This window comes from Lactuca sativa, chromosome 4 (assembly GCF_002870075.4).
Source record: "Lactuca sativa cultivar Salinas chromosome 4, Lsat_Salinas_v11, whole genome shotgun sequence".
NCBI lineage: Eukaryota > Viridiplantae > Streptophyta > Magnoliopsida > Asterales > Asteraceae > Lactuca > Lactuca sativa.
In genome coordinates this window covers 123,622,100-123,639,951 of record NC_056626.2, presented here as the reverse complement: position 1 = coordinate 123,639,951, position 17,852 = coordinate 123,622,100, and the positions used below count along the sequence as shown (strand labels likewise).

The 17,852-nt window shown below is 34.8% G+C and overlaps 1 protein-coding gene across 1 annotated transcript; it reads right to left on the bottom strand.

Moving 5' to 3' along the window:
- Positions 1-421: 421 nt before the first annotated feature.
- LOC111877911 (uncharacterized) lies at positions 422-11,121 on the bottom strand. Its single transcript, XM_023874415.3, has 31 exons — positions 10,921-11,121; positions 10,649-10,822; positions 9,212-9,301; positions 9,011-9,083; positions 8,802-8,935; positions 8,589-8,729; positions 8,194-8,520; positions 8,006-8,104; positions 7,846-7,923; positions 7,697-7,756; positions 7,435-7,592; positions 7,143-7,344; positions 6,929-7,048; positions 6,797-6,855; positions 6,598-6,708; positions 6,413-6,511; positions 6,182-6,270; positions 5,930-6,078; positions 5,711-5,854; positions 5,525-5,629; positions 5,319-5,429; positions 5,119-5,226; positions 4,908-5,018; positions 4,686-4,822; positions 3,957-4,377; positions 3,732-3,839; positions 3,281-3,339; positions 2,666-3,050; positions 1,298-2,581; positions 902-1,103; positions 422-743 (listed from the first exon to the last, which is right to left on the bottom strand). Exons 1-31 carry the CDS (start codon positions 11,026-11,028, stop codon positions 637-639), a joined length of 5,553 nt encoding a protein of 1,850 aa, XP_023730183.1. The 5' UTR covers positions 11,029-11,121; the 3' UTR covers positions 422-636.
- Between the last annotated feature and the right edge of the window lie 6,731 nt (positions 11,122-17,852).

Below are 17,852 nucleotides of genomic sequence, written 5' to 3'. Positions count from 1 at the left end.
GTAAATTAAAAAGTTACGGAGATTTTCTATGATATGATTATTAATAAAAAGGAAAAACGAAAATTTAATGAAAAAAAAATCCTAAGCGGCATTTGGCATCTAATGGAGGAAAACGTAAAAGATATTTTTGGACGAAGCAATCAAAACAAGAATCCACTAAAGACATGAAACAAACATGTCGATGTCTTTTTTTTTTTCTTTTCTTTTTTGTATTAGGACTGAATACCCAAAAAAACATGGTCAAACAGCAATAATACATGAGGGAATTTCACTTTTTATTTCCACCCCAAAATCCCATACAGAATGAATCCGATCCGATCCTCACGCACGACCGTTCCCATCACCCCTTTATCAATAACTAAACTTTTATATTATAACCCATAAAAGAAAAAAAAATACGAATATGAAATGTCATGATATCTAAACCAAAGTAATCATGTTTTTACCAAGAAATTTTACCTAAAAATCAGAAAATTTGAATAGTTGTCTAGTAGTTTCTGTTAAGATTATTACATTAGGCAATAGGCAATAGGCATTAGGAGTGGAGGGGAGGGGATAAACTGTAAAACAAAAAACTACCTCATATCATATATCATATGTTTAGTCTTTACAATAATAACTTACTGTGCAAAAAAATCACAAACAGCCTTCAGTCTGTAACAATCCTATTCCTGGGTAAACATACGAACTTATTTGCTTCAATGACTTGACCCAATCTTCAAGAAACACATGCTCTTTAGTTGCTGCACATGTTTTTTGTTTTATAATAAAACCGTTAATATCAAAAAAAAAGAAACATACTTATATTTATTTCTTTATTATATTATATTTTCATTTCTTTGTACTATTTAAATATATTTTTCGAAGTAGAATGGTGTAATAAGAAATAAATGGTAGGTACCTGTAAAGAATAATTTGAGTTCCTTGGAGAAATCTTCAAGTCGCCCCATTACGGGTCTTATACCACAAACTTGTGAGACACAGAACTCCAAATATAAACATTTTTCCGTTATTTGTATGAGTAAGATGCATAGACCCTCTGTTTCTGGCCTCAACTTCTTCCCTTCTTCACATAACTCCCTAACTATTGCAATCCCTTGGTCCTGTATGTGTGTGTGTGTGTGTTCAACATCAAAAACTCAAAACTCATATATATATATATATATATATATATATATATATATATATATATATATATATATATATATATATATATATATATATATATATATATATATATATATATATCTACACACACATGGGTACAAAAATTGCAGAGGGAGGAAGGAGATTATACCTGCAAGCCATGTAAGATATCAGGCATTGGTAGATCAGGGAAATGAGCAACATCAACAAACCCCACCTCCTCAGCCCTTTTAGCAGCAGCATCTGCTTGCAAACATAAAAACTTCAAAACATAAAATGCAATCTTGTACACCTCTATAGCAGCCATATCAGCATCACAACCATCTGTATTTCCCATTTTGTCCTTCACCACAACTGCATTTGATGATGATAAACTCAAAAACCAACCACTTCTACTGTTACTTTCCGGGCCCCGGCTAATAAAAGCTAGCAAACGTATACTCCTTTCCCTCAATTCCACATCCATTTCTTTTTTCATGCTTTTACTCCACAGGTTCTCATGTTTTGCCAACATGCAAATCAGCAAAAGGGTATGCTGTGTCTCCTTTAGATCGGTCAAACTTGTTTGACTTTCAGGACGCGCTCGCTTCTTTTTATCAAGAATAGGCGCGAAATTCGGCGTGTTTAGACAATAAGAAATGAAATCCGGTTTTTCTAATATAAAACAAGAAATCACATAATCTAAAGTATCAGAAGCTGAAGGACTGTCTTTTAGAGAGTATAAAATCATGGACACCACTGCAAACCCCAGACCCCATATCTTTTCTTTTTCTTTTTCATTTTCGTCTAGTAATACTCTCAAAGAAGAAAAGAATCCCATGTTCACAAGCATCTCTGCGCCTTTTCTTACACGAGCAAACGTTAAAAGAAACTTTAAAATCACAGGGACTGAATTGGAATATTTTTTATCAGGAAGTTTTTTGATGACGTTCTGGCCCTTTAGATGCTCCTGGATGATGGGAAACCATGTTGTGGGTGTTGACAAAGTTTTTATCACCAAATCGATAGTTGAAATGGAAAGGGTAAAGTGGTCAACGGGTTCGATAAAGTTGCAGAGAATTGGGAGGAGGCGTGAAAAGACATCTGTAACCTCGGATTCGTTCTTGATTGATTTAAAAGAAGGGGAGTTGATGCAAGAGAGAAGTGACATGAGTAAAAGCTTCAATGAGTTTGAGTCTTTTATTGATTTTAAACTGGAAGTGATGGTTTTTATTATAAGTATGGAAGATGGGAAAGACTGTTTTCTTTGTATGAATTTGAGAAAATGAAGAAGTAATTCAGCTTGAGCTTCAAGAAAATGAAGGGTGTGATTGGAAGAATCGGTGGATTGGAGTGATGATTCTGTAGCTTCATGGAGAGACTGACATATATGTTCAATACATGAACTAATTAGTCTCTCAGAAAGTCCTCCACCAATATTAGCCTTCCATCTCAGCTGCATCAAGAATAAACATCAAGTTAAAAAGAAGGGTATTCATGTCTTTTCCACAAACAAGAAACCGAGATTATGAGAACTTACATCTTCATCATAGACAGGCAGCATGGTTGTCAATGCCTTCAAAGCTAAAAGTTTGGAGTTACTAAGGATCAACATAGAATTCACATCCTTCATGTGATACAACATTGTTTCTGCATCTTTTTTCAAGCCTTTCCATTCTGAAACATCCCATAAATCTATTCCTAAATCTTTTTCTAGACGTGTGTAGTCAAATAGCAGCACGTTTTTAGCATGAATTGACAGGTTTTCAGCTTCTTTGTTTTGGTAACTTTCTAGAAATTTGGATTCTAGAAGAAACTGAAACAGTTCTTTGAACAATTTGTGTTCTATCTTTCGACCTTCGAATTCTCCTTTCATGTAGTAATACAGGTCACTCATTATCAAACTCTTAAGTTTCTTCTCTTCCCTACCAAACATAATATGCAGAAAGTGTGAAAACCTAACATTATACTTTCAGTTTTTTTCTTATTAATACATCGTACTTTAAAAAGTCACCACAATTATAGCATTGTACTTTCAATTTTCATTTTATTAAAAGTGAGATGCTATAATAAACAAATTAATGAAAGTGTGATGCTATTTCTTACATTTAGCCATTTAAGTTATAAAAAGCTGTTTGGGCTACAGATTCAGTACCTGTAACGTTGTTGCCTATATTGAGATAGCAATTCTGAAAATGCAGGTAGATCATGTAACTGCAATATGAAGAGAAGATGTTATAAACAACAAATCTGGCTACAAAAGCATAAGGAAAACATGGCAACCACAACTTTAACCCCCAATGAAAAGAAAAATTATATAAGGTCATATAACTACATAATATGTAGAATGAAACACAAGAAATAGCAATGTACTTCTATTGATTTCTCTACTATAGCATCCTACTTTCATTTCTTCCTATTACAACATTGTACATTGAGAATACTACTCAATTATAACAATGTCATCCAAATACAATGCAATGAGTATAGGCTATAATAATACAAAAATAAATGAAAAAAAGCTGCTCTTTTTTGCATTTAGCCCTAAACTGTACAATGAAAAAATTGGATATGATAAACCCAACCAAATGTGTAAAAAAACACACCTTTCTTCCCAAGTTGCTTAATTTTTCAACTAGTGATGAAGACAAACTTCCTGTGCAATCATTTCTCAAATTCTCAATAGCTTGAACAGAGAACAGAGCAGCAGAAACCTGCCAAAAGTAGCACATTGTAAAGAAACCATCAACAACAAATCATATTTCCAAAAAGTTTTTAGATCTTTCAAGAAAGAATATAAATATACTCCAAGTTGTTTTACAAGAGTGTACCTGTGCTTTAAGATACTTGTCATTATCATACTCACAGGAAGCATACGACTTGATGAGGTCACTCAGCACTGAGTTGTTGCACCAAGCAGATAATATGTCTCTAGGACCATCATGATTATCATCTGCTTTTTCAGCATTACTAGATTTGGATAATTCAGAAGTTTTTCTGATGATTTCAGGATGTAATACCTTCTTCTGCAAAAACATCTCAAGTGACATCATTTGCAATATGTCCGCCTGACATTGATATCTGTATGATGATAATAGAGGGTCTGTACTCAAAGTTACTGAGATACAGGTGGACAGCTGACTCCAGAAATTTTCAGACTTCTTCAGATGTTCCACAACATTTATAAACTGAGAAGCTCCTTGCCACAATGCCATCAAGAAATCCATAACATTTAGCAGCATTTTGGGTTGACTGGAAACAACAGAAATCAATCAATTATAGGGTAGAAGTAGAACCTTAAATTAAGGGTGTGTTTGGTTTTGTGGATTGCATCACATTTAGTGGAATGTGACACAATTGGAATTCAAGAATCAAGATTCTACTCTGTGGCATGTTTGGTTGCCAAATGGATGGAATTCAATTCTATCAGAACCATTTAAATCCCATGTTTGACAGACTTCAACATTCCTAGAGGTGGTGGAAGGAATTCAATTCCATTCTTTCGTTTTATCTACGAGACCAAAACACTCACCAAGTATAACAACTGGTAAGAGATGTACCTTTTTATCATTTCTGATGATTTTCCAATATACACCACAAGAGTATCAAGCAGATTTTCTCCCTTGGGCCCCAAAGAGCCAGAAGCAACTTCAGCTGTATTATCCTTTGAATCAACTATAGCTAGAAGAAAGGCAGGCTGCAATTTGAACAGTTAAACAAAAGTAGAATCTTGTCATGAAAAACTGATTCTTTACATGGAGGCAGAAAAAGTTTAAACACACCTGGTAATATGCTGCTGAAGCGAGCATCTTAAAAGTATTGGCAATAAGATCTTCATTCAAAGGTGATTGCTCACTGATAATCAGAGCAATAGACTTCCTGAAATCTGCAATCTAATAGCAAACAAACATGTATATACAATTACATCGATGAAATAGGCATAGCATTTAAAAAAAGAGTGAGCTAAAAAATGAATTTAAAAATGTGTTTTACCTGCTTGTCATCTAGACCAAAGCACGCATTTGCAGACATGTAGGGTTGTAAATCATCAGCAGTCAAAAGTAACATGGAGAGAGCACTTACAGCACCAAATTGGATCTTCTGTTTAAGTAACACATTCAGTTAAAAACTTTTTAAAATCAACAACAATATAAACATATAACAATTCAAGATGTTATTGTGAACTTCCTTACAGGATTCCAGGAGAATGATATCAGAGATATGATAGCTGTAACAACAGGAATTGGCTTGGTTGCAGATGACAACACTGCTTGATGGAAGATTGGATATCCAGGCAAAGCATCCTAGATATATTACAATAAAAGATCTTATATTAAAAAGGTACTTTATATCATATTGAGCTTAATTAAAAAATCAGGTGTAGATATTGCAAATGTACCTTTGAAAGATCAAAAAGCAAGCTGAAAATATCCAATACAGAACAAATTGCTAGCTGTAGTCCTTCAATTTCCATTACTCCATACATACGGCTAACATAAAGTTTCTGCAAGAATTTTGTTCAGATTGTTGCTTCAGAAAAGTAGCTATTGAATTTTGAAGGGGATAAATGGAAATGAAAGCAGACCTCTAAAGCTGGTGTTGTTATACAAACAATGCGAAAGAGAGCACTGTGGACTGAAGAATCACAAAGCAACAAATCACGAACAATATCTCCCATTTTTGGGGAGTGTGAGATTGATAAAATGCATGTCTTCACAAATTCAAGCACCTACAAGAATAAACGAAAATAAAATCAAGAATTCCCACTTTTCAACTTGCATTATACATGTCAATTCATATATACCTTTAATGTCACCTTCCAACGAAAATGTCTCACTTTGTATTTCCAGTACTCATGATTAACAAGAACATACTGAATGCAGAAAATAACAAGAGCCAATAGGAAGTCATTTTCTATTCCCTTCTCCAATAGCTGAATCGTGAACTCCAGCACTGACAAGTAAAACCATGGAATTAAGAAAACTGAATGTAAGATTTAAAAAAAAAAATGTTTTATCATCAATAAAAAAGAATACTGAAGTAAAAATTAGCATACCTGATACAGCAAGTGGAAAGGAACTGTCATTATGCTCACAGTCAATAAGAAGCAATTTAGCAAGTCTTCCAGAAAGCAACCACGAGCCACTGGAGCAAGAAAAAGAAAAAAAAAATTAAATCTAACTTTTAAAAAAAAAGGATTAAGTTGTACAAAAGCCACCCTATATTGGGTTTAATAATATTTCCTTGAAAAACTAAAAAAACACCGGAAAATCCCAAGTAAACACACCTTGATAATGCATCTGAGTCACTGCTAAAAGGATTCATCTTTAGAGCAACATCAAATATATTGGTCTTCAAAACAGTTGGAATGACACGAGATGGGCAGCTGCAAGCAAGAAAATATAAATTGATATTTAATTTTTCAAATATTTAATAAGGGTATTTCGGTCTTTTAATAATTCAACAGCTAACCAATTTAACATCATAGCAAGAATGTTAACACCCATTGACATCATCAATGCTCCACTACGGTTAGGAGAAAGATTCTTGACTAAGGTGCATATGATCTCTGCCACATTTAACCTGCATAAAACACTCCTTATAAGTCATAAACATAAAAAACAAATAATTAAAAAAACGAAAAACAGAACATTTGAAAATCTCTATGTACCCAGTTATGTCTTTTCCATGGAATGTATCACCAATGCTCATCAGGGAATAACACACATCCTGTAGATAAAACACTTTTGAACAATTTATAAGGGTATATTTGGAAAATTACTGAATCTACCATATAGATTACCTTGTTAAAAGTGACTAGTCGGCTAAACAAACCAAGGGTAGCAAGAACTTCCTCAGAGCCATCTGGATACATCTCTTGTGCCACACGCAAAAGAAGCACTAACACTCCAGATTGTGTGAACTACATGAAAAATCAATGCAACACTTAGCAAAGAAAGTAAAATTACAGTACCCAATTGCTAAAAAATGAAAACAAGAAAGCATGTAATGTTCACCTCCCATCGTACAAGGGCACTGTTGTCATTTATGAATTTTAAAACATGACCTCTTGTATTCCCAGGTATCTCCAAACCTTCAAGTCCAGGAACAGACATTGGCAACCGTGTCTCCACAATTCTTGAATTAATGTCATATTCAAGGTTGACTCTTAGGTCAACCAAAGTTGACAATCCAACAGATTTGTCAAGAAACTTATACCTGTACACAGGTTAAAAGGACATATAACATGTAAATGTAAATTCTCAAACTTTATATAACACAAAAAGAACTGTATCATGTTGTACTCACACACATTCTGCAGGCCAAGCTCCTTCAGAGAGAGCTGATAATAAGTAAATAAGTTCCACAGTTCTGAAGGGGAATTCGCCTTCTAAGTTATAAAGCAGACACCGAACTGGTCCATCTATGAAACTGTCTCTATCCCAAAACTGAACACAAAGTGACTCCTGTATACCATTTATGGTCAAAGAAGTCAAACACACTTACAATGGAAAGAAAATAGTTGGCAATTAATCAACACCATAAAGAATAAATGAATAAAAATCCAAACCTCTCCCTGATAAATTTCTCCAAGAATGTTCAATATCAATTTGAGATTATTGTCCTCTAACTACAACATATAAGTCACCATTAATAAATATGCATTGGACAAAAAAGTCTATGTTGGTTAACCAAAAGAATGCATATGTAAACAGTTACCTGAAGACTGATTTCATAGGATGCTATGAATGCAGAGACAAAAGTCCTCAAGACACTACGAGAACCAGCAATTGGGCCCTAATTTTAAATTTAGGTGAAGTTGATTAATTACTATAAAACACAAGATATTAAGAAAGTTCAAGAATGGCAAATGGGGCACCTCTGAATCTTTCAGGAGATCACTGTGAAGGATTTCATCAAAATAAGATAAAGATGCAGCTCCAAAAGCTTGGCGAACATAACCCACATGATCAATTTCCTGTAACATAAAACCAATGTATGGTTTACATTTGGTGAGATGTAAAATGGTAATATATATGAGAGAAAATATTTGGAAACAGGTAGTACCATAAGCACATCATGTTCTTGTTTGTCTGGAAGAGATGAAATGAGACATAGAAACACTGCCCATGTTAAAATCAATGGCCCTGATTCTTTCGTCTCAAATGCATCAAAGGTGGAAATAATGGCATCCACTTCTTGAATATCACTCACAGTTAAAGAAATATTCCCCTCCCTGAAAGGGGTCTCATCATGGATCATTTGGAGAAGATTTTCCAGGTAAAGGGTTTCTATAAGAATAAGCAACAGCTGTACTTTAGCATGATATATAGATTGCACAGCTTCACTTGATATTGCCAGTTTCCCAAAGTTACATGCCCCAGATATCATCCTCTGCATTGAATTATTGAGTTATTAACCCAAAAAAAAAACGTATGATAAAACAAAAAGAATTTATATACCTGATAAAGCAAACACAAATTCTTCCACTGTTTTCCATCGCATGTACAAAATGATTCATAATAAGCAAGAAAAAGAATATCCAACACCAAATTGTCTTCAATAAGCATCTCCTCAGCCCACAAGGAGAAAACATCCACATCCTGCAAAACAGTCAAACACTTAACTTTGACCTAATTGAAGCTTTAAAGTTGATGATATATTATTGAATTTACCATGCTTTCAGGATAAGTGGCAGACAATAAACTCTCGATAACAGATAACAATCCGTTTTCCAATCCTTCAGAAATCAACTTCTGCATGATTTCCTTCAAACTTTGATCTACTTTTGAGCCATCTTCAGCATACACTGAACCAAAAGTTGTAAGCCAAATGAGGAGGAGAACAAAACAAAGAGTTAAGAAAATGGAAATTATGAACTTACAGGATAGCATGAAAATTTGGCGAATACACTTCAACACACATTGTCGTTCAATGTAGTACTGAAGCATAGCTTTCTTGAAAGTAGGAAGGAAAGAAGAAAATCAGGCGTACAAAAATCAAAGTGTTGCTTATTAGATTTATGTGTAGATGTGTCATGAATGACTTTGAACTTAAAAAGATAACATGAAGAAGAGGAACTAACCAAATGAAGTGGCTCGAGGGCTACAAGATCAGATGTGTCATGTTCACATGATCTTTCAACAAGTATATAAGATTGCACTTCATCCAAGCACTGCAACAAATGTGAATTCAGATCATTTTCACATCAAATTCGAACTACAAATAAATATTGGATGTGAGCTCTGAAGTGTAATAATAGGATAAAAGATAGTTGCAAACATGTATTGTTTTTTATCTTTTATTTGTTTGAGAAGGCATATGGCATGCCACATAATGCATCCACACATCCATGATGCCTGCTCGATTCATATTTCTAGTAAATGTGGTCAACACATACTCTTACAAACTACCATAAAGTTAGAGCCAAATTTGTAGCTTTTATAAAACTTACACGTTGCAAACCTCTATTTTTGGTGATTGACATTTGACAAACAAATCCCTAAAAATACTAACGATTTGTTTGAGTTGCTTTTGAGTATATTAAAGCAGATACATCAAATCCAAGTAATCAAAAACAAGTATTTTGAAAGATTGAAAATGTCGGCATAAAGTGCACCAAGCATTGAGATATTATTTAAAGACCCGAAGTGAAAATAAAAAGACAGATTTTGGATGATGTTGATTACTTTCTTCGAGTTACAAGCAATGGCAAAGTTAATAGGTACATATCATATTATATATGTGCCATGTTTATCTTAAATCTCCATACTAAACGGATAAGATTATTGTTCCAAACAGTGCAAAAATATGGTCCTTTTCTTCCCATCCATTGTGAAATTGTAGATGTTGGCAACTTAAATCCCATTTGCTACTCCAATAAGACTATGATCCCAAGTCCAAATAGTCAATGATTATTGTTCAACTTGAGAATTCATGATTATGGCCTTCTTGCCTCTAGGCATCAAATCCCCATGATTATAGTATTTCTCTAACCAATGCCAAAGAGGCTAATAACCATTAATGCTCAACCTTTACACTAACAAGATACTTTGGTTATGCATTCTCTAAACAAGAAAAAAAAGCTGCTGATGAGGATTTTCATCCCAAAAGAATATTGGTTGACAGATTTTGCATATTTTATAGAATAACAGCAATGTGTCTTATCAATAGAATCAATCGTCTTGGTTCTAGAAACAATCATCACTAGGATCATAGATCCATCTCGTTCTTATTTGATGGGGATGATGATGCCAACTAATTGGCTGTGTCATCTATTAAGCTTCTGCTGCGTTCGTCTTTATGTCAGCAGAAACTGTAATATGCAATTACATGTGCACCTATCATGGATTCCAGTCAATTTCTAAACACACATTTTACAACTTATTAACCGCAGACAGAATCTCATCAGCTTATTCTAAATTTAAGAAAATTCCCCTAGGTAATTTTGATACAGTGTACAATCCATAAGTATGAACATACAAAAAACAATTAAAAGGATAATGTAGCCAACTGAACTGACCAGTGAGGAACTAATTTTCGTTGCCAATTCTTTTAATCTTGGCTGTATGGTTAACTGGTGAGAGCCGATTTGAAGTTGTTGGGAATCCAACGCCTCTCTCGATTTCTGACTGGGTGGCTTGAATAGAGAGACAGAGCCCAATAACCATGAGTGGTTTTCTTTCAACTTATTCACCTGCAAGTCCACATTTTAATTCCAAGTTACACGACCTAATGAAATGAATTACATGGATTTCAAGAAATTCAGGATTGAAAACAAAATGCGTATAATACCAGAGAAGTTGGGAGTTCGGATGATGGGGAAAGGTTTTCGAGTTCTGTCAGTAAGTCGGTAAAGGGATCCCACCATAGCGAGGCGTCGACGGATTTCGTCGTCGCCATTGGAGTTAGCTTGAAGCTTGAATTAACGATCTCTTGTGGGGGAAAACCCTAGGGGTTTAAGAGAAGGTTTATGTGATGGAGTAGCCCGCGCTTTCGTGTCAATTTTAGGATATGGTTTGTTCTGACAATGGCCCTTCATGTTTGGGATTTCATGCAAAAGTAACCATGAAAAAAAAAAATCCTCGGAAACTAGTTTTACCTCCGGTATTCACTGATTCACATGGATGTTATTTGGTCCGGAACCAAATAAGCCTTAAAATAAGAACCAAAAATTGGACCGAATACCACTATTTGGTTCCAACCGTTTCCAGTTCGGTTTGGTTCTATTAAAAAAAATATAAGAAGGTGTTCGGAAACGAAACCGAACCGACTGGACCAGAACCGAAAAAAACTAAAAATCGAATAAGCCTTAATTCTTCAACTATTGTCAGAAGGTCAGTCGGAGGTTCCTACGAATGAACAGGAACTTAAAATGTTCAATGAGATAGGTTATCAACCTCCAATTTCACTTGTGAGTAGCTTCAAGAAATCCAGTCTTCCATAAGTATGGATTTTTTCTTTGGAATCACACTTCAATGTTTGACTGGAAGGAGTTTTGGTCTCGACAAGGAAAAACTTCGATTCTATTTAGTTATGGTTGGTCTATATTATGGTATGAATGTTGACTATGCCTCATTGTTATGGGTTGGGCTTTCTTCGTATGTCAAGCCCTCCAAGAAGACAACTAAGATATCCAGTGCTCGATTTTGGAGTCTCATTTTACATGAAGTTTACAGTCAAGCAGGTATTCAAGTTCCTGGAGATGTTGAGGTTTCTCGATTCTCACATCTTCACATTCCCAAGTTTGACATTGATGATCCAGTTATTTTTCATGTTGTTTTCCTGTTGTTGGACGGATTCCCGATACAATGATCAATTTGGTGTCGTCGTTGAATTCGTTATTGATACAATACAAATCTTCTACAAATTCTACTTCTTCTGATGCTATCCTTGAAACGTCCCACAAATTATAAGGTAAAAATTTCATTTTTAATTCAACCAAAAACACCAATTATCTTTTTCCAAACATTCAAAAATATATCATAATAAAACAGTTATCCAAGTACAATCCCAAAATCATCAAGTTGCGGAAACATTAGTGGATGCGATGCGATCAAGTCGGGCCCTTTCCTTCCGAATTAGAAGTACCTGAAACCATAACCAGAAATCGTAAGCACAAAGTTTAGTGAGTTCCCTAAAATACCACAAACCATACATATCAACATATAATGGGCCTCGCCTCGCATCGGGGCCCGCTCAAAACAGATCTTTCAGTCATCAGGCCCCACCCGGTATACATACAGACACATAAACATATGCAATAATCACAAAGATAAATAGCATACAATATAATCATCAGGCCCCGTTCGGTATACATATAAACATGTAACACATGCAAGAGACACGCTGACAGCTAGCATCCTAAACATAATAAACCATGGGTCGGCATTGGTGCCTTCAACCCGCTAAACACAGTGAGGTAACTCACCTCAATCCAAGATAACCGAACACGCTATTTGCTGCTATCGTAATCCTCACACTGAATATAATCAAATTATGCCTAATCAATAATTAAGATAAAAATCCCAAAATCCAAGGCCCAAACAATAGTATGTCTTCCTAAAGGGTAAAAGACCGTTTTACCCTTCCCATAAATGGTCCAACAAATCATGGCCCAACCCCACAAAGGCCCAAGGCCCAAAATGAGTTTCTCGTGTGTACGCCCCACGTACTGAACTCGTACGTCATGCGTACTGCTCTCTGATGTGCAATGTACAAGTCGCGAATCCCAGGGTCGGCCCAGACGGTGGGCAGCCCGGGCGACCGCCCAGGGCCCACATCTCCAGAGGGCCCAAAATTTCTAGCCGTTTACCCGCGCCAAGCGACGGGTGTGACAATGGTGGTTGAATGTTGAAAGATGAATTAAACCCTAGAAATGGAAACGTCAGCGATATATATCCAAAATTTGTGAACAGAAATTGCAAGATAAGAGATTTAAACCATACATCTCGAATTAGAGTAGTATGTCTGCCAATGACAAAGATACACCAAAAAACATTTGAATCTTGACATCCATAATAAAAAAAACCTGACTGCAAATAATAAGCCAAACAAGTTAAACCACAAGAAACTTCACGTTTCTTTTATGGAAATTTAACACTTTAGAGAAAGATTGATGTTGAATAATAGCAATCCAAGTACATATATTTGAAATCAAATTTATAAAAAAGAAAACATCGATTTTCAAATTTTAGGTCTATCTAATTAAAGTCAAACAAGAAGAATAATAGAACCTCGTGAGTATATCTTTGACAGAAACAATTAAAGCCTTTCCAAGACCAAGACCAACAATCATCGGAATCCTATTTGCTTTGTTAACCTTGAACAGCAACCAAAACATTACTTTTGGAAAAAACAATAACACGTAAATACATGCCATTAAAAATATAATATAAAAAATCATACCATTAGCCATATTATTCCCAAAGGCAAGAACACATATACCAAGAAGAAATAACACATGTCGATCATAAAAATAACCAGGTGTGTCAAAATAATCATAAAAATCTATATCTAACGGAAATATCCAAAGAAAAAATGAAAACCTTTCTATGAAAATTATATATACCCCATTTTAGTAAAAAATAAAGTCTAAGTAAAGCTTAATTTTGTCCCCAACAGTTTCTTTCATTGTTTGTATTACATTTCCTCATGAGATGACATACAAAACAATCAAATAACCTAATCACACATACAAAGAATGGTACAAATAGTCACATTGACACACACCAAACATACATGCCAGTGTAAAATTGCTTGCATAGAAGACCCCTTAGAATATCGGACATGCTAAAATCCATGAACTTATGCCTTAATGTCTTTCTCTTGTAAGTTAAAAAGTTGAGATGATTATACAAAAGTTCTTGTCCATAGTTTATTTGCTTGATATCTTTGAAATAAACATAAATTGTACCTTTTGGGTTTTGCGAGTGCCAAGAGTCAAACTGAGCTATAATGCTAGATCCTTTTAATAGGGTTTCATCTCACTATTGTTCAGAGAAAATAAACATAAAAATTCAGGTTTCAAATACCCAAATAAAAAACTATACCTCATGTGTAAGTGAAAGAAAGAGAGAAGAGCAACAATGTGGAAAGAGTTGAAATGAAGCAGTAAGGTCACGCTAGTTTTAGCTCTATGGTTTCATCGGATCTGTCATTGTTCTTCTAGCCATAGAAAAACATACATGTTCTACTTCTTTTTCCAGAAGTGTTGTCAAATATCTTGAAATAACCTGCATATCAACATATTGATGGAGGATTCCTGGCAGTGGTTTGGATGACTTAAATGACTTCGACGATAGCGGATAGAGGCGACGAACATCGAGATAGTGCTTTGAGCCTTTGACGATGGTTAGTTGTGATGATGTATGGTGCTGACAGTGCATGTGGTGATGACGCACGTATGGGATGTAGGAGTCTAGGTGAAGAGGGAAAGGCGTCCATCATAAGAGATATGTGGTATCCAAAGATGTCCTGCAATAGTAAAGTTAAAAGCATTAGTTAGTTTAAAGATCTGTAAATCGATATCAGGGGGGCGATGAATTTTATAGAGGATATGGTATTTGAATTAGTCTCCTATATTTTAAGCAAAAAATTAAGGATATGGGATTTGAATTACTCTTCACATTGAATGATTCGTTTTATTTTTGATTTAGTCTTGACTTATCTATTTTGTTGACCAAATAAGATTCATATGCATAAATTCATTGTACATGCTGCATAATTGTTTGGATGACTTAAAATTCAGCGTTTGACCAAAGATGTTTTATAAGGTTATATATATATATATATATATATATATATATATATATATATATATATATATATATATAATTACCTAAATGTTTTTTAGGGTCTAAAGTTGGTTCAAACTTAAATTAGCTCAAAAGATAAATAATTTGGTTTGCTTATTATTGTTAATTAAACATGTCTATAGTGAAGAGTAAATGATAGTTTTGTTGAATCTTTATTATATTTGTCTTTGAGTGGTCATTTTTTTCTTTTTCGTCATGGGCCCCAACTATGTTTGGACCGGTCCTGGCGAAGCCTAATCCATGCATCACGTTGGGCGTACTCCTACATATGCCCAACATACTCATCAGAGGGCCAAAAACTCCCATTAAGCACTTAATGCTTAAGACCAAACGTCCAAACTCAGATCTAACCTCTAGATAAGGTCTTAAACCATAAAGTTACCAGATTTACTCATTTGCATGCCTTAATGGAACCCACAACCCGTCTTTATCCATCTAAACTTATAATATGAACATGAACTTAAGCATGATTCATCAAAACCCATCAATATGATAATTTTATGGTTCCTAATAACTCCATAATGGATAAAGTTTCTAACTTTATCCATTAGAATGGTCCAACCAACCAAGCTATAGTCTTTAAGTCTCAAAGGGACCAAAAATGCATTTTTTTTTCTAACTTAGTCCATTAAGTCCAAGTATCAAGCTTTTAGATCTGAATCAATATGATGTTTAGATGCCAACTTTATCCATAACAAGGTCACAAACTTTCAATATCTAAACTCTATGCACTAAAGTAACCAAAAGCTTATAACACCCTAAAACTAGCTAGATCTAAAAAATGCATCATCAAGATTCAAGCTTTATACATCTAGAAGAAAGATCAAGGTGAACAAAGTCTAGAACTACAAGCTCCAATGCAACCAACACTTCTACAATGAGTTCATTCTTCTCCAAGGTGCTACAAGAACACTCCAAAAGCACTTAAAACACCTCATTTTTTCTCACAAGGCTCAAACTAGTGTTAGGGTTTCAAGAGAGGGTTTTGGAGAGGCGGAGGATGAGAATGGAATGGGTTTAAGGTAGTTAAGGAGCTTAAATAGGGCTCAAAGCATCAAAAATAAGGTTTGGGCACTGATCGCGTACACCCAACATATGCGGCTCAACCCAAAACCTCCCTAACTTCAAACGGTCATAACTTCTTCATTTCAACTCCGATTTCGGCGATCTTTATATCCACATAAAGGTATTGAGAAGCTCTACACCCCTATTAACTCTTATTTTTCTTAAAACTTACCAAACTTAAATAAAAAATTCATAAAAGGCTCAAACTATCACTTTACGGTTATACCTTTGGGCTCCAAAGCACCAACCGAGCTCTTGGATCACCTAATCTACATTACCCACATCCAAACAGGTTTAAATATCTCTTTCCCCCAAGACCCTAAGCCTTATGATAATTGGTCTTCGGGTCACAAGCCTGAATTATGAAACTATTCGAAACAGGGTGTTACAATCCCAAATAAAGTGACCTTTAAAGCTACAGAAGGAACATCCACAAATTCTCAAGATGTCAAGAAGAAGTCGAAATCGAAACCAAAAGCGGTGGTTGAGAAAGATGTTACAACAAAATCTGTCTCTGAGAAGTTTAGGAATAGTGGTTCTAAGAGGCTTGAGAAAGAAGTAACTGAGAAGTCAACTAAAGGCGGTTATGAGAAGAAGTCTCGATTGTTGTTAAGGAAGTTACAAAAGAAGTTGTTAAATACATAATTTTTTCCTGATATTAATTTCGGGAAGTCAAAGGAATTAAAGACGAAGTCGAGTCTTCAGGAGTTGTGATTAAAGATATAATTAAGGAATAATCACAACAAAACAGTAAACAAAAGTTATCGGTGTACTGAAACGACTTAAGAAGCTTAGGGCTCTGACTGACGAAGAAACTTCTACCAAAGCTTCCGCACCATCAAAAACTTTTGAAGCTGACCGTGATAGCGAAGAAACCGAAGATGCAGTTTTTGGGATTGACGATCTCACTTTCCATGATTCTAATGGTTTTTACATGTAATAATGCGGAAAATACCTTATACTCTTAAGGGTACATGCAACCTAATTTGATCTATGTCATAACTCTATTGAAACAACATATTGTTGAACAATAAAAGTTCTAAACCTTAATGGAAATCGAAATTCACAAAAGGAATAACATACCTCTGATTTGTTATTGTAAACAAGCGCTTTGATTCGACTAGATCAATCCAATAGTCTCGTGAAAACTAGCTTCAATTGTGTGCAAGCCTCTAATGGTTCATACCCACAACATAAGAACCATGGAAGAATTAGGAGAAAGGGGATAGGAGGAATATTTTTGAATTTGGTTTGTATGATAGCATGGCCGAAAATCCTCAGGTATAAGGCCCTATTTATAGTTGATTAGGAAACACTTATAACTACTAATTTAAACATAAAATAACATTATTTCAAACAAGGCAATTATCTAGTTCCTTAGCTATCTACACGAAGACTTCTAGAAAGCTCCAAGAGGAGCCTCCAAACCATCTAACAGGGGAAGGTTCGGGAACCTGTCCTCTGGTCAAATTTTGTACAGTTACAATTATAGTCCTTCAACTTTTAATTAATTATAATCAACCCATAATTAGCTAAAAATTAATTCTAAATTAACTATGATTATTTCTAATTAATATATTAGTCATGTAATATATTAATAAAACATTTATATCTCTCCTAAAATCTAGTCAATTTTATTGGTGACGAGGGCAACCCAAAAAGGTCATTACTTTTATTCATCAATATTATATCAATTCAGTTAGGACCTTAGACACCTTAATCAGCCATATTCACCTAGATAGGATGTCACTGTCAAGTCGAATTTCGAGGAGAAAAAGTATTCTTGATGTCACTGTAAATACATCTGATGCGGATACAAACATCGCTTCTAGTAAACCCATTATT